This window comes from Bos javanicus, chromosome 6 (genome assembly GCF_032452875.1).
Source record: "Bos javanicus breed banteng chromosome 6, ARS-OSU_banteng_1.0, whole genome shotgun sequence".
In the NCBI taxonomy this organism is placed as follows: Eukaryota; Metazoa; Chordata; class Mammalia; order Artiodactyla; family Bovidae; genus Bos; species Bos javanicus.
The window spans coordinates 90708721-90733564 of record NC_083873.1 but is presented as its reverse complement, the minus strand read 5'-3'; the positions used below and the strand labels follow the sequence as shown (position 1 = coordinate 90733564).

At 38.8% G+C, this 24844-nt stretch overlaps 1 protein-coding gene across 2 annotated transcripts in view; it reads left to right on the top strand.

Moving 5' to 3' along the window:
- CDKL2 (cyclin dependent kinase like 2) overlaps window positions 1-24844 on the top strand; it is a 46885-nt gene that overhangs the window by 14367 nt on the left and 7674 nt on the right. For both annotated transcript variants that reach the window (XR_009737069.1, XM_061420495.1), the window contains exons 4-12: window positions 1533-1711; window positions 3431-3543; window positions 9712-9851; window positions 12520-12608; window positions 14851-14986; window positions 16137-16435; window positions 19398-19491; window positions 22739-22862; window positions 23086-23192. Coding sequence is in view for 1 of the 2 variants with exons in the window: in XM_061420495.1 (XP_061276479.1) it covers window positions 1533-1711; window positions 3431-3543; window positions 9712-9851; window positions 12520-12608; window positions 14851-14986; window positions 16137-16435; window positions 19398-19491; window positions 22739-22862; window positions 23086-23192 (1281 nt within the window). In the remaining variant the exon portion in view is untranslated. The remainder of the gene's footprint in view (window positions 1-1532; window positions 1712-3430; window positions 3544-9711; window positions 9852-12519; window positions 12609-14850; window positions 14987-16136; window positions 16436-19397; window positions 19492-22738; window positions 22863-23085; window positions 23193-24844) is intronic.

The window sequence follows — 24844 nt, the reverse complement described above, 5'->3', positions numbered from 1 at the left end:
AAATATATTTTCAAAATTTTCAAAATAAAATTTACTTGTATTAGAGAATTAGACCTAATAATTTGTTTTGCCTAGGTCTAGAATTTCTACTATTGTTTCCCAGTGTCCTCTTTTCTCTTTCCATAGTCTCTCTTTTATAACTAACTGACCTTTTTTACATTTATAATTTTTACAAATGTAAAAATTTATATTTTTTGCCTCTTTACATTTATAATTGCTTGATGTATGCCTCCACTTGGGTGCTCAGAAATCCACCTAAAAACACATATTGCTGAAACTAAACTGCTAATTATTCTTAACCAAAATTAACCTTCTCTAGACTCTTCTATTTTTGTTAATGGACCCACCATTCTTTTAGATTCCCAGGTTTAAGGAAAGTGTCTGAGATTACTTCCTAAATTCTGTTGATTTAGAATATTCCCACGCTCCACCTCTTCCTTTCCATTCCTTTGAGCACCAGACTAGCGTAGGCCTTTTGTTTTTGTTGTTCAGTTGCTAAGAAACGTCCAGGTCTTTGAAACCCCACAGACTGCAGCATGCCAGGCTTTCCTGTCCTTCACCATCTCCTGGAATTTGCTCAGACTCATGTCCCTTGAGTTGGTGATGCCATCCAACCATGTCATCCTCTGTTGTCCTCTTCTCCTCACACCCTCAATCTTTCACCTCCTATTTGTCCCACTGCCCTTCTCCCCACTTCTAGTTGCCCTCTTTGCTTTATCTTGTTCATGCTTTATCTTCTTTAAATGTTCAGTATCTTCTTTAAACACCATATGGGTCATGTCATGGGTTCCCATGGGTTCCCATCACCTTGACATGAGCTCAGACTTCCCAGGCTGGCAGTTGAGGCATAACCTAGTAAGTAACCTCTATTCCAGGAAAAACATTTCCCTAGTGGCTACTGGTCTACTCCCATTCTCACTCTTTTGCTCTTTTTGTCCCCTTCACTTGGATTGCCCTTTCATTTCTACATTTATCTAGGTCACACTAGTGTTAAACACCTGTCTTAGAGCCCACCTTTTTCCTCAAAAATTTTCCCTGACCACCGCAGTCTTCAGTGATAGCTTTATTCTCTTAGTCTTGAGAGCCCTCATTATTAGAGCAATTGATTGGAAATTCATTGAAGGCAAAGAAGAAGGGGCTGGCAGAGGATGAGATAGTTAGATAGCATCACTAATTCAGTGGACATGAATTTGAGTGAACTCCAGGAGATAGTGGAGGACAGAGGAACCTGGTATGCCACAGTCTTTGGGGTCACAAAGAGTTGGACATGCCTTAGTGACTGAACAACAACAGCAACATATATTTCATCCAATATCATTAATCGTTTAAATAAAATTTCAAGCATAAATGTTCTTTTTTCCCCAGCTAGGTCTCAGGTTCTTTAAACGCAGGAACAACTTTATCTGCTTTTATCTGTCTTCATTATAGGGACAAAGCCAGTGCCCTGCACATAACAAGTGCTAAAAAAAAGTTAACTCGCTTAACTTGACGTGCTGATCAATATATTTCATACTCTGCTTTTTATCTCATAGATTATACACAGAGATATTAAGCCAGAGAACATATTAGTCTCCCAGTCTGGCGTTGTCAAGCTATGTGATTTTGGATTTGCACGGACACTGGCAGCTCCTGGGGAGGTGTATACTGATTACGTGGCAACGCGATGGTATAGAGCTCCAGAGCTGTTGGTTGGTGATGTCAAGTATGGCAAGTAAGATGTCGTCAGCAAGGTGGGGGTGCAGAGGGCAGACTTGACTCTCTTTTTTTGATAAAGTGGAATATGTTTTCAATATAATGACAATCCCTCTAATTGGGCTTCCTTGGTAGCTCAGCAGTAAAGAATCTGCCTGTCAATATAGGAGCCACGAGTTCAATACCTTGGTTTGGGAAGATCCTCTGGAGAAGGAAACGGCACCCCACTCCAATACTCTTGCCTGGGAAATCCCATGGACAGAGGAACCTGGTGGCTACAGTCCTTGGGGTTTCAAAGAGTCAGACATGACTTAGTGACTCAACACTCGCCCTCTGCGATGGCCCGCACCCTTGTCTGTGGAGTGTGTTTCTCTAAATAAATCCCACTTCTTACGTTAAGAAAAAAAAAATCCCTCTAATACTGAAAGGAAGTTTTCAGTTTGGAAAACTTTAGAAAGTGATTTGTAATCATTTTTGTGTTTCCCTTTTAAACATTCTTGTGAAACGGGTTGGTATGAGTATGATTATTTTAGAGGTAGAGAAATCAAGGTGAGTAAATGGTCTGTTTTTAACAGTAAGTTAGAAATAGATATATTTATCACTTGTAAAAGAGGGGTAACATTGATTAGGTAAGTCTGACACTGGCATTGAGGCTGAGTAGAGTGGGCAAGGGTGGGTGTACAAATGGAATTAAGTGAACCATTTTAAAAATACAAATCGTCTTCATAAATGAATTCTTCAAAGAAGAAGAACCAGTTTCAATAGAAATTGTTCTAAAATATTTTCTATAATTTCTCTGTTTTTAGAGCATATATCATTTAATATTTTCTTGATTACTCTGAGCTCTCATTTTACTGCCATACTGTAATTTCTGTACCAGCTATGGCCTTAAGCAATTTCAAGGTAGTTGTTCCTACGGTAATGATGCCAGAATAGTCTAAGTTCTTGTGACCGCTCTTTAAGAGAGGTTTTCTGTTTTCTCCATATTAGCTTTCTGTTCTCCTTGTTGCTTGTGTCCCCAGTAACCATCTCGTTCTGATATGCTGTTTTCAGTGTCTAGTTGGATAGACTGAGGAACCTTGTTCAAATTATGTGTAAACAAAAATGAGTAGCCTCTGAAAACAAACCCAGAAGGCTTATTTCCAGAGTAAAGTATACTTAACAAGCATTTTGACTCTTTGGAAGCCTTGTATCACACGCTTGAAGTTTCCTGAAATCTGATTTATATAATATTGGAAGTTAATACTTTAAGTTTATAAAAGAAAAAAATTGGGGGGAGCATAATTTAAGGCTTACTATTACTTTTCTTGATACCAAGAATACAAAAATAGTAATACGCAAACGATAGAAGATGAGATGGTTAGATGGCATCACCAACTCAATGAACACGAGTTTGAGTAAACTCTGGGAGAAGAAGATGAGATGGTTAGATGGCATCACCAACTCAATGAACATGAGTTTGAGTAAACTCTGGGAGATAGTGAAGAACAGGAAAGCCTGGTTCACTGCAGTCCATGAGGTGGCAAAGAGTTAGACATGACTTAGTGATTGAACAACAACAGCAACAATATGCAGAACAGATTCAGTCATAGTAAACATTTTAGGTGTTGGCGATGGACAGGGAAGCCTGGAGTGCTGCAGTCTATGGGACCGCAAAGAGTCCAACATGATTGAGCGACTGAACTGAACTGAAACATATCAGGATCCCGAATTTTACATCACCGTGCTTTTCTTTCAGGGCTGTTGATGTGTGGGCCATCGGCTGTCTGGTAACTGAAATGCTCATGGGGGAGCCCCTCTTTCCTGGAGATTCTGATATTGATCAGTTATATCATATTATGGTGTGTTTAGGTAAGATTATGCATCTGTATTTTAAATTTTAGTAATTTTTTCCTATGTGTTTCTTTTTGTATTGATTTTGCAAGTTGTTGGTACACTAAAGATGATGTGTGTGTTTTGAATGAATATAGGGAGCAAATAGGAAAACATCTCTCCCTCTCTCTCTCTCTATATATATATATATCAGTTCAGTTCAGTTCAGTCGCTCAGTCGTGTCCGACTCTTTGTGACCCCATGCATCGCAGCATGCCAGGCCTCCCTGTCCATCACCAACTCACTCAGACTCACGTCCATTGAGTCAGTGATGCCATCCAGCCATCTCATCCTCTGTCGTCCCCTCCTCCACCTGCCCCCAATCCCTCCCAGCATCAGGGATTCCAATGAGTCAACTCTTTGCATGAGGTGGCCAAAGTACTGGAGTTTCAGCTTCAGCATCAGTCCTTCCAAAGAAATCCAAGGGCTGATCTCCTTCAGAATGGACTGGTTGGATCCCTTTGCAATCCAAGGGACTCTAAAGAGTCTTCTCCAACACCACCGTTCAAAAGCATCGATTCTTCGGTGCTCAGCCTTCTTCATAGTCCAACTCTCACATTCATACATGACCACAGGAAAAACCATAGCCTTGACTAGACAGACCTTTGTTGGCAAAGTAATGTCTCTGCTTTCAAATATGCTATCTAGGTTGGTCATAACTTTCCTTCCAAGCAGTAAGCGTCTTTTAATTTTATAGCTGCAGTCACCATCTGCTGTGATTTTGGAGCCCCAAAAAATAAAGTCTGACACTGTTTCCACTGTTTCCCCATCTATTTCCCATGAAGTAATGGGACTAGATGCCATGATCTTCGTTTTCTGAATGTTGAGCTTTAAGCCAACTTTTTCACTCTCCACTTTTACCTTCATCAAGAGGCTTTTTAGTTCCTCTTCATTTTCTGCCATAAGGGTGGTGTCATTTGCATATCTGAGGTTATTGATGTTTCTGCCGGCAATCTTGATTCCAACTTGTGCTTCTTCCAGTCCAGCGTTTCTCATGATGTACTCTGCATATAAGTTAAATAAGCAGGGTGACAATATGCAGCCTTGACGTACTCCTTTTCCTATTTGGAACCAGTCTGTTCGGCGATCAATGCAAAGAAATAGAGGAAAACAACAGAATGGGAAAGACTAGGGATCTCTTCAAGAAAATCAGAGATACCAAAGGAACATTTCATGCAAAGATGAGCTCTATAAAGGACAGAAATGGTATGCACCTAACAGAAGCAGAAGATATTAAGAAGAGATGGCAAGAATACACAGAAGAACTGTACAAAAAAGATCTTCATGACCCAGATAATCACGATGGTGTGATCACTGACCTAGAGCCAGACATCCTGAAATGTGAAGTCAAGTGAGTCTTAGAAAGCATCACTACAAACAAAGCTAGTGGAGGTGATGGAATTCCAGTTGAGCTATTTCAAATGCTGAAAGATGATGCTGTGAAAGTGCTGCACTCAATATGCCAGCAAATTTGGAAAACTCAGCAGTGGCCACAGGACTGGAAAAGGTCAGTTTTCATTCCAATCCCAAAGAAAGGCAATGCCAAAGAATGCTCAAACTACCTCACAATTGCGCTCATCTCACACGTGAGTAAAGTAATGCTCAAAATTCTCCAAGCCAGGCTTCAGTAATATGTGAATCGTGAACTTCCTGATGTTCAAGCTGGTTTTAGAAAAGGCAGAGGAACCAGAGATCAAATTGCCAACATCCACTGGATCATGGAAAAAGCAAGAGAGTTCCAGAAGAGCATCTATTTCTGCTTTATTGACTATGCCAAAGCCTTTGACTGTGTGGATCACAATAAACTGTGGAAAATTCTGAAAGAGATGGGAATACCAGACCACCTGACCTGCCTCTTGAGAAATTTGTATGCAGGTCAGGAAGCAACAGTTAGAACTGGACATGGAACAACAGACTGGTTCCAAATAGGAAAAGGAGTTCATCAAGGCTGTATATTGTCACCCTGTTTATTTAACTTATATGCAGAGAACATCATGAGAAACGCTGGACTGGAAGAAACACAAGCTGGAATCAAGATTGCCGGGAGAAATATCAATAACCTCAGATATGCAGATGACACCACCCTTATGGCAGAAAGTGAAGAGGAACTCAAAAGCCTCTTGATGAAAGTGAAAGTGGAGAGTGAAAAAGTTGGCTTAAAGCTCAACATTCAGAAAACGAAGATCATGGCATCCAGTCCCACCACTTCATGGAAATAGATGGGGAAACAGTGGAAACAGTGTCAGACTTTATTTTTGGGGCTCCAAAATCACTGCAGATGGTGACTGCAGCCATGAAATTAAAAGACGCTTACTCCTTGGAAGGAAAGTTATGACCAACCTAGATAGCATATTCAAAAGCAGAGACATTACTTTGCCAACAAAGGTTTGTCTAGTCAAGGCTATGGTTTTTCCTGTGGTCATGTATGAATGTGAGAGTTGGACTGTGAAGAAGGCTGAGCACCGAAGAATCGATGCTTTTGAACTGTGATGTTGGAGAAGACTCTTGAGAGTCCCTTGGACTGCAAGGAGATCCAACCAGTCCATTCTAAAGGAGATCAGTCCTGGGTGTTCTTTGGAAGGACTGATGCTGAAGCTGAAACTCCAGTACTTTGGCAACCTCATGCGAAGAGTTGACTCATTGGAAAAGACTCTGTTGCTGGGAGGGATTGGGAGCAGGAGGAGAAGGGGATGACAGAGGATGAGATGGCTGGATGGCATCACTGCCTCGATGGACTGAGTCCGAGTGAACTCCGGGAGTTGGTGATGGACAGGGAGGCCTGGCGTGCTGCAATTCATGGGGTTGCAAAGAGTTGGACATGACTGAGCAACTGATCTGATCTGATCTGTTGTTCCATGTCCATTTCTAACTGTTGCTTCCTGACCTGCATACAGATTTCTCAAGAGGCAGGTCAGGTGGTCTGGTATTCCCATCTCTTTCAGAATTTTCCACAGTTTATTGTGATCCACACAGTCAAAGGCTTTGGCATAGTCAATAAAGCAGAAATAGATGTTTTTCTGGAACTCTCTTGCTTTTTCCATGATCCAGTGGATGTTGGCAGTTTGATCTCTGGTTCCTCTGCCTTTTCTAAAACCAGCTTGAACATCAGGAAGTTCACGATTCACATATTACTGAAGCCTGGCTTGGAGAATTTTGAGCATTACTTTACTAGCGTGTGAGATGAATGCAATTGTGTGGTAGTTTGAGCCTTCTTTGGCATTGCCTTTCTTTGGGATTGGAATGAAAACTGACCTTTTCCAGTCCTGTGGCCACTGCTGAGTTTTCCAAATTTGCTGGCATATTGAGTGCAGCACTTTCACAGCATCATCTTTCAGCATTTGAAATAGCTCAACTGGAATTCCATCACCACCACTAGCTTTGTTTGTAGTGATGCTTTCTAAGGCCCACTTGACTTCACATTTCAGGATGTCTGGCTCTAGGTCAGTGATCACATCATCGTGAGTATCTGGGTCCTGAAGATCTTTTTTGTATAGTTCTTCTGTATATTCTTGCCACCTCTTCTTAATATCTTCTGCTTCTGGTAGGTGCATACCATTTCTGTCCTTTATATATATATATATATAAAAATATATATAGATGTATTTATTCATTCATTCATCCTCTGCCTGGCTTTTGTCTATCTGACATATGATCCTAATAATGCTTTTACCTGTCCTTCTGCCCAGCTCCCCTCTAAAGAAAAGACCAGACATTGGAAATTTTTCTGCACTTTTGCATTCAGTAAGTCGTGCGTAGAGAGAATACAAAGGATCATATTATCTTTGGGTCAGCAAGCATTTGATATAATATGACTATTACCTCATTCTCATCTTTACATTGAGTGGCACAGGGACTTCCAAGGTAATTTAATCTTGCTTCAGTTAGGACTTTTGCTATTTGGACAGAATTTCAAAGTGACATTATCAAAGTCTTCTCATATTTGTAGAAATGTCAACTTTCTGTTGGGTGAAGGAGTTTGGAAAATGGAAATGAGGGGAAATATCTTGAGGATTAAGTGTTTAGGTTAGAAATTCCATAAACAACACAGTGGTTTCTTACAGCAGAATTTTCATATGTGTATTTTATATCCAGTCAGTCAGTCAGTTCAGTCACTCAGTCGTGTCCTACTCTTTGTCACCCCATGGACTGCAGCAGGCCAACTTTCCTATCCATTGCCAACTCCCAGAGCTTGCTCAAACTCATGTCCATTGAGTCAGTGATACCATCCAACCATTTCATCCTCTGTCATCCCCTTCTCCTCCCACCTTCAATCTTTCCCAAGATCAGGGTCTTTTCTAGTGAATCAGTTCTTCTCATCAGGTGGCCAAAGTACTGGAGTTTCAGCTTCAGTATCAGTCCTTCCAGTGAATATTCAGGACTGATTTCCTTTAGGATAGGTTGATTGGATCTACTTGCAGTCCAAGGGACTCTCAAGAGTCTTCTCCAACACTACAGTTCAAAAGTGTCGATTCTTCGGTGCTCAGCTTTCTTTATAGTTTGACTCTCACATCCATACATGACTACTGGAAAAACCATGGCTTTGACTAGACAAACCTTTGTTGGCAAAGTAATGTCTCTGCTTTTTAATGTGCTGTCTAGGTTGGTCATAGCTTTTCTTCCAAGGAGTAAGTGCCTTTTAATTTCATGACTGCAGTCACCATTTGCAGGGATTTTGGAGCCCCCCAAAATAAAGTCTCTCATCTCTCACTGTTTCCATGGTTTCCACATCTATTTGCCATGATATGATGGGACCAGATACCATGATCTTAGTTTTCTGAATGTTGAATTTTAAGGCAACATTTTCACTCTCCTCTTTCAAGAGGCTCTTTAGTTCTTCGGTTTCTGCCGTAAAGGTGGTGTCTTCTGCGTATCTGAGGTTACTGATATTTCTCCCAGCAGTCTTGATTCCAGCTTGTGCTTCATCCTGCCTGGTATTTTGCATGATGTACTCTGTATAGAAGTTAAATAAGCAGGGTGACAATAAACAGCCTTGACGTACTCCTTTCCTGATTTGCAACCAGTCTGTTGTTCCATGTCCAGTTCTAACTGTTGCTTCTCGACCTGCATACAGATTTCTCAGGAGGCAGGTCAGGTGGTCTGGTATTCCCATCTCTTTCAAAATTTTCCATAGTTTGTTGTGATCCACACAGTCAAAGGCTTAGGCTTAGTTAATACTGCAAAAGTAGATGTTTTTCTGGAACTCTCTTGCTTTTTCAATGATCCAGCGGATGTTGGCAATTTGATCTCTGGTTCCTCTGCCTTTTCTAAATCCAGCTTGAACATCTGGAAGTTCACGTACTGTTGAAGTCTGGCTTGGAGAATTTTGAGCATTACTTTGCTAGGGTATGAGATGAGTGCAATTGTGGGTAGTTTGAGCATTCTTTGGCACTGCCTTTCTTTGGGGTTGGAATGAAAACTGACCCCTTCCAGTCCTGTGGCCACTGCTGAGTTTTCCAAATTTGCTGGCATATTCACAGCATCATCTTTTAGGATTTGAAATAGCTCAACTGGAATTCCATCACCTCCACTAGCTTTGTTCATAATGATGCTTCCCAAGGCCCACTTGACTTTGCATTCCAGGATGTCTGGCTCTAGGTGATTGATCACACCATCGTGGTTATCTGGGTAATTTATATTAGGTTAGGTATTAAAATTGAGAGTAAAGACAAAAGTGATTAAATCAGGCCAAAATCACTTGGGTAAAAATCACATTCTTAAAGAGTGGAACTTATTTATTTAGATTAGATTCTGACCATACAACTATTAGTATTTGCAGTTTGGGTCAGCAATTTTGTGCTTTGTTGTTGGAAATAAAGTATTTTTTATACAATTAAAAGAAATTATACAGTGTTCTTTACCTGTCCTTTTCCTAAGCTCCACCCTCATGTCTTCAAGTTTCTACACAGTGGCATGGGAACTTTTCTGAATGAGTATGTTGAGATATGAATGTCAATTTCCTTTGAGTTGACTTTGTGTTAAAACCACCACAATGACTGCCAGGCACCACCACAATAAGAGCACTGTCTTTGGTTGCTTTTGCATGCTGAGAGAGTCCCCACTTTACATACTGAGTTCCTCTCATCTCTACTCTACACCACCTGTCCTATAATGCATAATGACAGAGATGTGTGCCATTCTCACTGCCAGGGAATCTAATTCCAAGACATCAGGAGCTGTTTTATAAAAATCCTGTGTTTGCTGGAGTAAGGTTGCCTGAAATCAAAGAAACTGTACCTCTGGAAAGACGCTATCCCAAACTCTCTGAAGTTGTGATTGATTTAGCAAAGGTAATCAATACTTTTTTTTTTTTTTTTTTTGCTCTTTCTGACAGGGAATTTACATTATGTGGATTTGATTTTCTCTTTTTTTTTCCTGGTCTACTTGATCTTTTCGGTCAACAGTTTCCTCTGACAACTTAAATTTTTGTACATTAAGAAAGGAGAAAGGGGGTGGCAGAGGTTGAGATGGTTAGACAGCATCACTGACTCAATGGACAGGAATTGAGGTAACATGGGGAGACAGTGGAGGACAGGGGAGCCTGGTGTGCTGCAGTCCACGGGGTCACAAAGAGTTGGATACAACTTAGCCGCTGAACAACAACAACAACATTAAGAAAGAGTTTGATTTGGTGGGAACAGAGATGGAGGAATGTCAGAGATAAAGTCCTGAAAATTTTGCTTGTTTTTTAAAAAAAAATCATTTTGTATTATCTAGCATGTTTTAAGTGTGAAAACAGTCCCATAATGATGTGTTTTTAATGTTTAACATTTAAAATGCAGGCCTTGTATAAGTGGAAAAAAGAAGAAAATAGGATAAGAAAATGAAAAGACAAGTAGAGAAGTATTAAAGTCTAGGGCTTCAATTTAAAGTATTAAAGTCTACAGATCATGATCCTATAGTATATTGTGAAAAAGCGGTTTTGTTCAACCACTAGATTCACTGAAGCTAATTTTTAGATGATCATCCCCTTTGCCTTGTATTTAATTGAGGAAGATATTAGGGACATTCTCACTGGATCAAGTTGTTTCTAAAAGTGGACCTTTTGGAATTATTAGCTCAAAAAACCCTCATTAGTTAGGACTGTCCTGCTGCTGCTGCTGCTGCTAAGTCGCTTCAGTTGTGTCCGACTCTGTGCGACCCCATGGGTGGCAGCCCATCAGGCTCCCCGTCCCTGGGATTCTCCAGGCAAGAACACTGGAGTGGGTTGCCATTTCCTTCAATGCATGAAAGTGGAAAGTAAAAGTGAAGTTGCTCAAGTCATGTCCGACTCTTAGCGGCGACCCCATGGACTGCAGCCTACCAGGCTCCTCCGCCCATGGGATTTTCCAGGTAAGAGTACTGGAATGGGGGTGCCATTGCCTTCTCCAAGGACTGTCCTAAAGTGTTGTTTTTTTGAGGGGTGGCCCACACCATGTGGCATGTGTGATGTTGGATCTTGGTTCCCTGACCAGGAATCAAACCCAAACTCATGCCCTCTGCTGTGAAAGCACGAAGTCTTAACCCATTGGACGACCAGGGAGGTCCCTGTCCTAAAGTGTCGATAAAATAAATATCTCTAAAAGAGCAGGGTCACATAACATTTAGCTAAGATATTTTTTGCTTTTTTACTTCTTTAAATAACTCATTTAAAAAAAGCTTAGTAAGCTTATGAATAGTTACAAGTTCTTAGAAAAATACATTGTTATTTTTCTACCTAATGTAACAGATCCAAATATTCTTTATTTAGACTAGCTTTATGATCTGTCTATAAAGAAATTTAAAAGGAATAAAGGTAAAATGATTGTCCAGCTTATGTCCCTTATGGTAGAATCATATGACTTTTTGAACATTTTATTATAGGAAATCTTAAACATAGAAAAGGAAGTAGAAAAAATAGTGGTGTCATGAACCCCCATAAGCTGGTCATTAGCTACAATGGTTAAAAATCTTTGGGAAGTATTTCATCTATCCTATCCACACACTTAGGAATTTTTTTTTCTCATCAGTTTTTTACTGTGTGGCCTGTGGGATCTTATTTCCTTGACTAGGAGTTGAACCTGTGCCCCATTAGTGGAACCACAGAGCCTTAAGCACTGGACCACTAGGGAATTCCCTCAGCAACATTTTTTTGGAGTATTTTGAAGCAAATTGCAGATATTATGATATTTCACTTACAAATACCTTAATTATTTGTATAATTTTCTTGTTATTGTAAAGCTACTTATTGAGTCCCTTCTATTTTAACTAGCTGTGAGTGGCTCCACAGGGACAGAACAAGATATAATAAAATCTATATGAAAATGAAAGAATAAGATAAAATGAAATCATCTATGTCAAGTATCTAGCACAATAATAAGCACAGAGTAGTTCCCTTCCCTTCCATTCTGCAAGTACTGTAAATTTTAAAAATTCTCAAAAATTTCTTAATGTAAAATGTCTAATCAGTGCTCAAAGTTTCATTAATTTTTTCATAATTCCTTTTTATAGTTTGAATTAGGATCCACATGAAGTCTAGAGATCACAATCAGTTGATATGTCTCTTAAGACACTTAATTTACAAGCTCCTCTTCACCTCTTTGTTTTTTGTTTAAACCTTGCCATTTATCTGTTAAAGAAAACAGGTTGTTTTTCCCATAGAATTTTTCACATAGTATAGTTTAATATGTTCCTCCATGTCCCATATTTTGTATAAACTCATAGTAGAGCTAGAGCTTGATCGGAATTAGGTTGAGTTTTTGGCAAGGATACTTCATAAGAGCTTTTTGTATATTCAGAGACACTGAATGTCCGGTGGTCTTTCTTTCTGTGATACTAGCAGTCATTGGTGGTCACTGTCTAGATTTGTGCTTTATTCCTTATCACTTATTATAGATGTCTAAAATTCATTGACTCTGAAGAAGAATTTTCTATGTTTAGACATGTAAGTGTAGGCAGTTTTTCTTTGATATGAACTATATATATTCCTTGGTTTCCCAGAAATGCTTACATATTGACCCAGACAAAAGGCCCTTCTGTGCTGAGCTCCTGCACCATGATTTCTTCCATATGGATGGATTTGCTGAGAGGTACGGTACCATGTGTTGTATGTCACATCAACCTAGAGTTAAAGTAAGGCCCCCATAGCAGTACATAACAGTAACAAACAGTGTTTCTTTACCCACCTGTTCTAATAGGATCTCAAATATTTACCACCCTACCTCCATTCGCCCTTAGCAACAACACCTTCCTAGGAGTGGTCCCCTGCATTCGCTAACTTAGGGCTCTTGGTTTTCACGAAACAGTCCCTTCATGCCATTCTTTCTCTCCCTGTGATGACCTCTGTCACTCAGGTCACTGATTTCTGGTCTTGCTACCAGCTGTGAGATGCTATCATCTTGGGTCCTGATGTATTTGCAAAGGTGTCATCTCCTGTTGCTGCTGAACTTACACCATACCCAGTCCTATGACACTGCTGACTCTCTGGATGTACATGGAGATGTTGATGTGCCAAACCTGTGTGTGCCAGAGTAGCTGGCATAGTCTCCTGTGCTGCTCCAGCTGCTGGCATCAGTGTAGCTGATGAAACAAAAATTAGTGAGATAAGTGGCAATGACATTGCTTTATGTTTTTGCCAATCTATTTATTATTAACTTAGTAAAAGAAAACTGGATCCTCGTATTTGCTTCCACATTTGATTTCTTATGATATGTTGTTTTGGTTGAAGTATACAGAGAAACTGTGGCCTCACATAAATATGTAGTTGGAAAATGGAAGAGAATTTTGATAGTTGTTTTAGATCACCGTGGGTATTTTTCTTTGATTCCATACCAAAAAACTCTGATACTGTACCAAAACTGGACAGTGGTGTTTCTTAAAGGTTGCTTGTGTTGTGGAATCTGAAACCATATCAATGAACTTCTTTTCCCATTACATGAAAATCCACTTGTCTGTCTTACACTTTGAGTAGATCTTTTACTCATGCATGCTTTTGTAGAATCATTCATTCAGTTCAGCTCAGTTCAGTCGCTCAGTCATGTCCGACTCTTTGCGACCCCATGAATCGCAGCACGCCAGGCCTCCCTGTCCATCACCAACTCCCGGAGTTCATCCTAACTCATGTCCATCGAGTCGGTGATGCCATCCAGCCATCTCATCCTCTGTCGTCCCCTTCTCCTCCTGCCCCCAATCCCTCCCAGCATCAGAGTCTTTTCCAATGAGTCAACTCTTTGCATGAGGTGGTCAAAGTACTGGAGTTTCAGCCTTAGCATCATTCCTTCCAAAGAAATCCCAGGGCTGGTCTCCTTCAGAATGGACTGGTTGGATCTCCTTGCAGTCCAAGGGACTCTCAAGAGTCTTCTCCAACACCACAATTCAAAAGCATCAATTTAGTCATTTGGAAAATACTCTTTTGCTAACTTATATAGAACTTTAGTAATGTTGACATTTCATTGGACTATATAAAAAAGTCACATTCTCATCAGAAAAACCTTTAGTATTAGGAACTGCTAAGTTGACAGTAGTGGATACAAGTTGAATGAAATTCTAATTTTTTATAAAAATGTGAATTTTATCATTAACACAAATATATTGGATTTTTCCTTGAAGTAACACACTCCTTTGTTCATTTTTTAAAAGAAAATATCTGCTGAATACCCCCAAGTCTGAGTAGTAATAATGTTTCTGTCAGTTTTTCAAGTAATAATGTTCCATGAAGAAAGTGGCTAGTTTAGCTTGTAACTCAACCAGCTACACAAGTGCTTTTCTTAAGACAACCATTGCACTTTAATTTGCAGCAGAGGTACCTTTTCAGGGGTATAGATTTAATAATGTGTGTGTGTGTGTGTGTGTGTGTGTGTGTGTATATATGTATATGTGTGTGTGTGTATATATATATATATATATTTACTGTTCCATCAGGGACATTCTTAAACAAAACTGCCCCCTCTCCAACTTAAACTTAAGAATTTGTGACTAAAAGAATATAATAAAGTCTGTGTAAGGTTTGTAAAATTTTGTACCTCTGTAAAGTTTGGTGCCTCTGCTTCAATCTTGGTAAGGTGCCTGCAGTTTACCCCCCATTGCTTTTTGTTTCATCAAATGTCAGATGGTGAAAAAGAAGTCACCTTCATAATAAGATAAGAGCTTTGATCTTATGAACCTCCTGAAAGATTTTCAGAGATCCCCAGTGGTCTGCAGAAACCTCATTTCTCATTTTGAATAACACAGTCTAGTTTAATACTCAATTCTTAAAGATAAGTATCTTGAACACCAATTTTTACTAAATTTACTGTTTCATACAGTCTTATTGACAAATGTATTTTTATGTAGGTTTCCTCAGGAACTGCAGTTAAAAGTACAGAAAGATGCCAGAAACATTTCTTTATCTAAAAAATCTCAAATCAGAAAGAAGGAAAAGGAAAAGGATGAGTCCTTGGGTGAAGAGAGAAAAACACTTGTGGTACAGGTAAATTTCCATGTTTTAATGCATATTAAATTTTAAGTTTAATATATCCTTAAATTTGAGGGGGGTATGGGATATTGAAGATCTTAAAAGTTTCCTGAGTGGTTAACAAGTTCACTTTTAGCTTAGTTATAAAAATGTATTTTCTGTAGACATTACCTGTTTTAAAAAAAATCTTAGGATATCATGTACTGAGTGCCTACTGTACACAAATCTGTACAATAGGGCTTGTCAGGAAATCATACTCATTCAAGAACATTTAGACATGCTTGTGTACACTCATATGCAAATATATACACCATTTTTCCCCCTTAGATAATAGGAGAGAAAAATATAATTTTTAGAATTGTATATAAAGTAGAGCATTTAAAAATTGAGATTTGGGTACTCAGTTTATTTGAAATTTGCTTTTCTTGGTAAATTATCCAGAATCTGTTCTCAGTAAGATAATTCAAATCTACCACCAACTCACTCACATTTTCTCAAATGAACCCAAAGAAGAAAGAGGACTCAATTTTGTGTTCCCTGACTCTAAATACATGAGAACAAAAGTCAGCATGCTTGAGTCCTCTTTCATTGCTTTCCACTGAACTGTAATTTGATATGTGTATACCTGCTTATGTGTATATATAATTTTTTTTAAAGTAATTTATTTTTGACTGCGCTAGTCTTCTTTGCTGCGTGTGGGCTGTCTCTAGTTGCAGTGTGTGGGCTTCTCACTGCAGCGGCTTCTCTTACTGTGGAGCATGGACTCTAGGGCACGAGCTCAGCAGTTGCAGTACTCGGGCTTCAGCAGTTGTGGCTCACAGCCTTAATTACCCCTTGGCAAGTAGAATCTTCCTGAATCAGGGACTGAACCTGTGTCTCCTGCATTGGCAGGCAGATTCTTAACCACTGGACCACAAGGGAAGTTCTATGTATACATCATTAAATCTGATATATATATGTCAGAGTTCGTGTGAGTTGCATTTTCATTTGAAATAGGTGTCTGAGAATCCCAGGTTTAGTTTTAGTTCCATAGGTAGAATAAGAAAAAACTGGAGCACAAGAAGGTGTTGTCTCTGGAATTCTGCTTTTGTTGACAAGTACTTCATAGGAAAAGGTGATTTTTCCTTCTCCTCAGATCATCAATGTTGTTAATATTTTATAACAGGATACCAATGCTGATCCCCAAACTAAGGATTCTAAAGTATTTAAAATAAAAGGATCAAAAACAGATGGAGAAAAAGTGGAAAAAGCGAGTCGAGCTTCAAATGCCAGCTGTCTCAATGACAATGGGATGAGCCCCGTCAAAATAGTGCCTTCAACAAGCCTCCGAGATTGCAGCAATGGCAGCGTGGACCAAACAAGAAATCCAGGCATGGCAATTCCCCCACTCACACACAATCTTTCTGCAACAGCTCCCACTATTACTTCTGGAATGGGAACTATCTCAGGAATTCAGAGTTACAGGTATGAATTAGGAAAATAAGAACAAAATGTTCTTACATATTTACAAGCTGCAAATATTTATCAGTCCAACGACCTGCATTATTACTTTCAGACTTCTGGATACTCTTCATTCTTTTTTTTAAATTATTTGTTTATTTGGCTGTGTCAGGTCTTACTTGCAAAACACAGGATCTTTTGTTGCAGTGCACAGACTCTCTAGTTGTGTCACACCAGCTTTAGAGGGCACAGCTCAGGAGTTGAGGTGCACAGGCTTAGTTGCTCTGTAGTATGTGGGATCTTAGTTCCCTGACTAGGAATTGAACCTACGTCCCCTGAAAGGCAAGGCACATTCTTTTTTTTTTTTTTCTTGAATGTAGTATGAGTAATATAAGTCACTATGTCTTGGAAACCTAATTCCTTACATACCGTTAAATAATTTAAGTTGAATGATCTTTGATTGTCTTGCTTCATTCATTTCATTCATCCATTCAGCAAATCATTATTGTCCAAAAAAGATTACTTCAGTTTGCTCAAACCACAACTATGGTTATTGTTTGACCGTAACCACAGAAACATTTTGTGAACCAAATATTGCTTATCCAAATTGTTGACATTATGAAGCTAAGAAAAGCAGACTATTTTAGGATTGACCATGGACACACTTTATTGGTTACATCAACAATAAATCCTCTTCTTATTTTCTTTTTTCTTAATTTTCTGTTTCGTTGATCTATCCATAAGTGTTCAGGGGGTATTACCAAGTCTCCCCCTATTATATTATTGTTACGTATTGCACTTTTACTTCTCCTTTCATACTTTAGTTGTCTATATCTGCCTCCCATGTTGTAGTGGATATGTTGCTATTTGTGTTGTATCCTATTTTCTTGGATTGATCCTTTGATATTATGTAGTGATCTTCGTCTCTTTCCTGCCTTGGATTGGATCCTGCTTAATCTGAAATTGCTGTAGGCATCATTTTAAGTATGTCTTGCCATTCCCTCCTGGCTTGAAGAGTTTCTATTGAAAGATCAGCTGTTATCCAGGGATTTTGTGTGTTATTTGTTGTTTTTATGATTCGAATGTTGTAGCGTTTAATATTGTCCTGGAGGTCTCTGAGATTGTCCTCATTTCCTATCTTCTGCAAGGCACATTCTTAACCACTAGACCACCAGGGAAGTCCCTGCTATTGCTTCTTGTCAGGTTGCTGTTTCAAAAGACTTCTTGGCCAGTGTGATGAAAATTATTAGCATTTGATCAAAAAATTTACCGAGTCCTAAGAAAATAGAGTTGTATTATTTAAGGTGAAGAGACTCTATAGCTATTTAGTTTAATAACACAAAAAGAGGTTGTCATAATAAAAGAAATAATTGGTTTTGCATGTCTGCTGTTGCATGGTGTGGCTGTGGGCATTTAGTAGTCAGTTCAGTCCCTCAGTCATGTCTGACTCTTTGCGACCCCATGGACTACAGCATGCCAGGCCTCCCTGTCCATCACCAACTCCCAGAATTTACTCAAACTCATGTCCATTGAGTCAGTGATGCCATCCAACCATCTCATCCTCTGTCGTCCTCTTCTCATCTTGAATCTTTCCTAGCATCAGGGTCTTTTCAAATGAGTCAGCTCTTTGCATCAGGTGGCCAAAGTATTGGAGTGTCAGCTTCAACATCAGTCCTTCCAGTGAACACTCAGGACTGATCTCCTTTAGGATGGACTGGTTGGATCTCCTTGCAGTCCAAGGGACTCTCAAGTCTTCTCCAACACCACAGTTCAAAATTATCAATTCTTCAGTGCTCAGCTTTCTTTATAGTCCAACTCTCACATCCAAACATGACTACTGGAAAAACCATAACCTTGACTAGATGGGCTTTTGTTGGCAAAGTAACATCTCTGCTTTTTAATATGCTGTCTAGGTTGGTCATAATTTTCCTTCCAAGGAGTAAGCGTCTTTCATTTTCATGGCTGCAGTCATCATCTGCAGGGATTTGGGAGCCCCCCAAAATAAAGTCAGCCACTATTTCCACTGTTTCCCCATCTATTTGCCATGAAGTGATGGGAACACATGCCATGATCTTAGTTTTTTGAATGTTGAGCTTTAAGCCAACTTTTTCACTCTCCTCTTTCACTTTTGTCAAGAGGCTCTTTAGTTCTTCTTCACTTTCTGCCATCAGGGTGGTGTCATCTGCATATCTGAGGTTATTGATATTTCTCCCAGCAATCTTGATTTCAGCTTTTGCTTTATCCAGCCCAGCATTTCTCATGATGTACTCTGCATATAAGTTAAATAAGCAGGGTGACAGTATACAGCCTTGACGTACTCCTTTTCCTATTTGGAACCAGCCTGTCGTTCCATGTCCAGTTCTAACTGTTGCTTCCTGACCTGCATACAGATTTCTCAAGACGCTGGTCAGGTGGTCTGGTATTCCCATCTCTTTCAGAATTTTCCACAGTTTAATGTGATCCATACAGTCAAAGGCTTTGACATAGTCAATAAAGCAGAAGTAGATGTTTTTTCTGGAACTCTCTTGCTTTTTCGATGATCCAGCGGATATTGGCCATTTGATCTCTGGTTCCTCTGTCCTTCTAAATCCAGCTTGAACATCTAGAAGTTCACGGTTCACGTATTGTTGAAGCCTGGCTTGGAGTATTACTTTACTAGTGTGTGAGATGAGTGCAATTATGCAGTAGTTTGAGCATTCTTTGGCATTGCCTTTCTCAGGGATTGGAATGAAAAGAATAGGCAGTAAATTCTGATTAAACTGCATGTCACTGGGTGGTAAGTTTTTGTTCAGTCACTAAGTCATGTTCAACTCTCTGCGACCCCAGGACTGCAGCACACCAGGCTTCCCTGTCCTTTACTATCTCCTGGAGCTTGCTCAAATTCATGTCTGTTCATGTCACTTGGTGTTGGGTCATTTAATTTTGTGCTTGAAAAAAATAATTACTACTGCTTCTAATGTAAATTTTTTTGTTGTTTTTGTTACAGAGTGGATGAGAAAACCAAGAAGTATTGTATTCCATTTGTTAAACCAAATAAACATTCTCCACCAGGAGCTTATAATATTAATGTGACCACATTGGTAAGTGAACTGTTCTCAGTGGTAGAAGAGCAAGCATTAGTCATTTCTATATTTTATTAATATTAAACATGATAGTGAAGAACTGAGAGTTTTGTTGGGAGATACATCATAATGTAGAAACTTAACTATATATATATCATCCCAGACCATCAAAGTCAAGTTTAAGTTTTATAAATCTAGAAATTTAAATGTAAGATGTTATTATTATACAGAATGGATAAGCAACAGTGTCCTACTGTATAGCACAGAAACTGTATTTAATATCCTAAGATAAACCATAATGGAAAGGAATATAAAAAAGAATGTATATATAACTGAATCATTTTCCTATACAGCAGAAATTAACACAACATTGTAAATCAACTATACTTTAGTCAAAAAGATGTTATTGTTAAAATGACCTGCTTTAATTTTTTTCAGTAATCATAAATTTTCTTAACCTAATGTTTGGTGATCAGTACTTTTATAGAGTAGATTTGAAAAGGTAAATTATCTTATCTCACCCAGATCAGATTTCTGGTAGAAATATTCTATTTATTCACTTAACATATTTATTATCCATTAAGCAGAAAACACTGGAGAAGAATAAGTTAATCTTTTTTTTCAAGGAGCTTGTGGTCTGGTAGAGAATAAACAAATTAAAACATAGTGTCAGATTGTAGTAGTAGAATCATGTCAAGGTTCAGAGGTCTTCTGAAGGTTGAGAGGAATATTATCAGGCCAGAAGTCTTCTTTTAAAAGTTAAGTTGAATCATCATTGCTCTTCCACTCAAAACCCTCCATTGGCTTCTTATCTCTGAGAAAAAACAAAGTGCTTTCAGGGCCTTTTGGTCCCTGAGTGATTTACCCTCGCCATCCCTCCATCCCACTCCTGGCTACTCTCATTTTTGATCTCTGCAGTCCATCCAGCTTGATGGCTCGGTGGTTAAGAATCTACCTGCCAATGCAGGAGACACAGGTTCAGTCCCTGGGTTGGGAAGATCCCTGGGAGTAAGAAATGGTAACCCAGGGGGCTCATGGGCTTGCAAAAAAGTCAGCCATGACTTAGCAACTAAACAAGTCCAATCACATTGATTTCCTCGCTATTCCTAGAACGTGGCTAGACATGCTCCCACAGTTGGGTTTTTGCACTTGCTGTTTCCTCCCTTTTAGAGTATCCTTACCCCAGATAATCCAAAGACTTTGCTTTCTCTCCTTCTTGACTTTCATGAAATCTTACTGTGAAGTCTTCTCAAATGTTTTAACTCATTTTGTCTCCTATTACTTTCTCCCCTCCCCTTGTTTAATTCCCCACCCCTAATTGCCTTACCTGACATCCTCTGTATTCTCTTATTTATGTAATGTCTTTCCCCGCTACCCCTTTCCCTGAATGGAAACTTCCCAGGAGGAATTTGTGCTTTCTTTGTTTTCATCACTGTTCTGCCCCACACCTTGAATAGTGTCACATGCATTTAAACTGCTTAAGAAATGTGGTGAATGGATTCTTCTGCCAGGAACAGGGAGGTATGGATGTATATTTCCAAAGGAGTATTTTTCTCATGATTTTCCCTTCTCTACCTCTCATCATCCTCAGAGCTGAAAAGTATACCCTTCTTTTCCTATCTCTCATGATTGAGACATTGCATTTATTTTTCTTTTAACTATTCTTAGCCTATAATTTCTGTATCCATAGTACTTTCCTTTTTTTTTTTTTTTTTGCTATACTCTGCTCATTTATTTATGGATTTTTTTGTGTGTTTTACATTCCTGATCTCCTTTGGAAGACTATTTTAATCAGCAAGGCTTCTCAAAGTAGCTGGCTCAACACCGTTTTGCTGCCATTGATATCAGGCTTCTTTCAGGCATTACATAATCAATGCTGGCTGATAATTTTAGATCTCATTTCTGTTTATCTTCCTTTGGAACAGGGACTCAAGAAAGGAGGTAAAGATTAGTGGGGAGAAGACCCATGGGGTCTTTTCTTAATGAAAATTAACAGAGGCAGAACTAAGCATACACTTTCTTCAACTTCTAGGTTGAATATCAATACCCTTCTCCCATGCTTTGTACCCTGATTCTGAGATGTAGATAAGTATATTATTATAAACATCTCTTATGTATTTTAACTTGTCACTTTTTGAATATACAAATCTAGTAGTTTATACTCATTATTTTATTGTTTTTTACTTGTGGATAGTTTTTTTTTTAAACTAATTATTTTATTTTATAGTTGATTTGAAACTTGAGGCTTAGCACTAATTCTATTAAAAGAGTAAATAGAAACATCCAAAATAAAGAAACTCAAAAGTTCACTACAGGACTTCTGAAGACTTTCTGGGAGGCAGAGTAGTTCACAGAATATTAAACTCAAGACATCTGGACCCTCAGGGGCTTAACACTGTCATTATAGTCTTTGTGTGTATATTTCACTGTTTATACATGTATGTGTATATACATGGACATACATATGATTTCATCATCTATATGTAGTTTTTTCCTTTTAGCAAATCATATAATATCTCTGTGTATCATCTGTTTTGAAAATGTGGAAAAGATTGTAGAGTTTCTGTGTTTCTTAAAGGAAACAGATTGGGAAATGTCAAACTCACAAAGATGCAGAATTGAAGTGCTACTGCTGTTCTTTATTATTTTTCCAGACTTTATAAAATATGAAGTAATAGTACTAAGAAAGATTAGGAAAATAATTTGAATAATAATTTTATCCTTTATACCTTAATAAAATGCATTTCTAGGAAGATAGTATCATTTGCTAATGCTGAGGAAGGAGACAAGGACAAATGTAAAAAAATGAGTAACAAGATTACCATTGGGAAAGTGAAAAGTGTGCTAGGCGATGTGATCTGTAACAAGATGAACTATTCACAATTCAGGTGTCAGTAACAACTATTTGCATAAAAGTCCAGCAAGTGTCATAAGGCCTGACCTTGCTGGCCTGAAAGGACACTGATGCCCATCTTTTAACCTTGTGACGCTTGCCAGTTGGTGGAGGGAGAAGGAGAAACTCAGCAACCAAGCACCCCACTTGTTAGCAATTTTAGTAAATTTAATAGGAAGAGATTTGAAATAACTGGGTGAAGTTGTTTCATTTGTTATTAGTGTTCCTCAAACTTTATATTATTCCAGCTTTTGTATATTATTCCAGCTTTTGAATTCCATAAATTTTAAGATATGAATATAATAGTTATGAAAAGGGAACAAGCTTACCTGGAAGCTAATTCATTTGTGTTAACCATTCTGATGATATTAGGTTGCTAGTGAAAAGAGCCTACTTCAGGCAAATAAGAAAAGAAGGGAATACTCAAAGACAGATGTCCGTTTGCCTGAACTAAATTATAATCATCTCCCTGAACTAAAAGCCCTGGAAGGCATCGGTATGTTTATAATGCTTTTCCTATTTTAGCCCTTTTGTATACGTTATTTAAAATGTATGTTAAGTAAACTAACAATATTAAAAATGTTTAGTAACTTTACATCTTTAAGTATGTGAAAATGTAGACTTATGTACAATAACTACAGACTGAAGGACAGATATAGAATGTGAAAAACAAACAAAAACGTCTCATTTTCTCACTGTTTATGGTTATCTTTGTCTAGCTCGGAATTCCAGGCTAATAAAGAAAGAGAACAAAAATCTTTCAGAATCTCGAATTCCGTCTCTGGCCACAATTGACTTGCACACCCCCAGTATCGCATTACAGCAGGTAAAGAAATACTGTCTGTAGGTTTCATGGAACTTGGGTTTCTCTCATACTTTCTTTTGGGCTTCCTGGGTGGCTCAGCAGTAAAGAATCTGCCTACAATGCAGAAACTGCAGGAGACGTGGGTTCGATCCCTGGGTGGGGAAAATCCCTTGGAGGAGGGAATGGCAACCCACTCAATATTCTTGCCTGGGGAATCCTGTGGACAGAGGAACCTGGTGGGCAACAGCCCTTAGGGTTGCAAAGAGTCAGACACAACTGAAGTGACTTAGGACGCACACATACTTCCTTTTAAAGTGTCATATGGAGAGTTTGCTTTTATTGATTGGGTAGGTTTATTAGTGGTATCTCACCCCACTCCAGTACTCTTGCCTGGAGGATCCCATGGATGGAGGAGCCTGGTGGGCTGCGGTCCATGGGGTCGCTGGGAGTCGGGCATGACTGAGCAACTTCACTTTCACTTTTCACTTTCCTGCACTGGAGAAGGAAATGGCAACCCACTCCAGTGTTCTTGCCTGGAGAATCCCAGGGACGGGGAGCCTGGTGGGCTGCCGTCTATGGGGTCGCACAGAGTCGGACACGACTGAAGTGACTTAGCAGCAGCAGCAGCATAAAATTTGCATGTTAAATTTTATTTTATGATTCATTGCATTAAGCACCCTTATTACATATATATTTACATAAACATTTCCCAGCTTACAGTGATCAGTTTTTTATAGGTTAAAAAATTGTGTGTGTATGTGTGTATTTAGCCTAGCTGTGGCTTTAATATACCTATTCTTTATTTTAGGTTATGGCATTTCACTGCAATAATACCAAAATTATTAATATTACCCATCTTTCAAAGAGTTAAACTCTGGAATTGTTTTTATCCTCTTAAAATGTATTGTTTATTTGACACTTTTCCCTAGGGCAATCTGCTCCATCCATGCTAGAGATTTTCTTTTTAAATTTATTTATTTTTAATTGAAGGATAATTGCTTTACAGTATTGTGTGGGTTTCTGCCATACATCAACATGAATCAGCCATAGGTACACGTATGTCCCCTCCCTCTTGAACCTCCCTACCACTTCCCACCCCATCCCACCCCTCTAGGTTCATGCTAGAGATTTTCTATTCCATATAGTCTTTTTCTATAATTTCTCGTATCTCTCCAGAATATTTATGTTTTTGCTCCTTTCATATCAACAACAGTCATATCCCTAAGAAAACTGGCCAACTTTTTAATCTCTTGGGCCATCCATAACTAACAACAAACTTGAGACATGCATCACTGAATTTTTCCCTTTACTTCTTTTTTCCCCCCACTTTTGTTCCTCAAACAAGTTTTCACTTCTGCTTGATGCAACTTTTATTTTGGAATTCCCCATCCCGATTGTTTAAGTATCTCCATTTCATAAACAGCCCCTGTACGTACCCTCTTCCTCTATGTGGGTACTTTTTCCTACTGTTACTCCTGAAATAATTTGTACAACTCTGCAAACAAGGGGAATGCTGTTGCTGAGGATAACAAATTACAGAGGCAGTTACCGAGTGATTCTGAGAAAAACATTTATAGACAGCTGTTGCTTTTTGCCTTATCCCTTGCCAGCCATTTCGGGAGCAACATCATTAAAGCTAAACAAATTCCTATTGTGTGAAGATGAAGCATGGC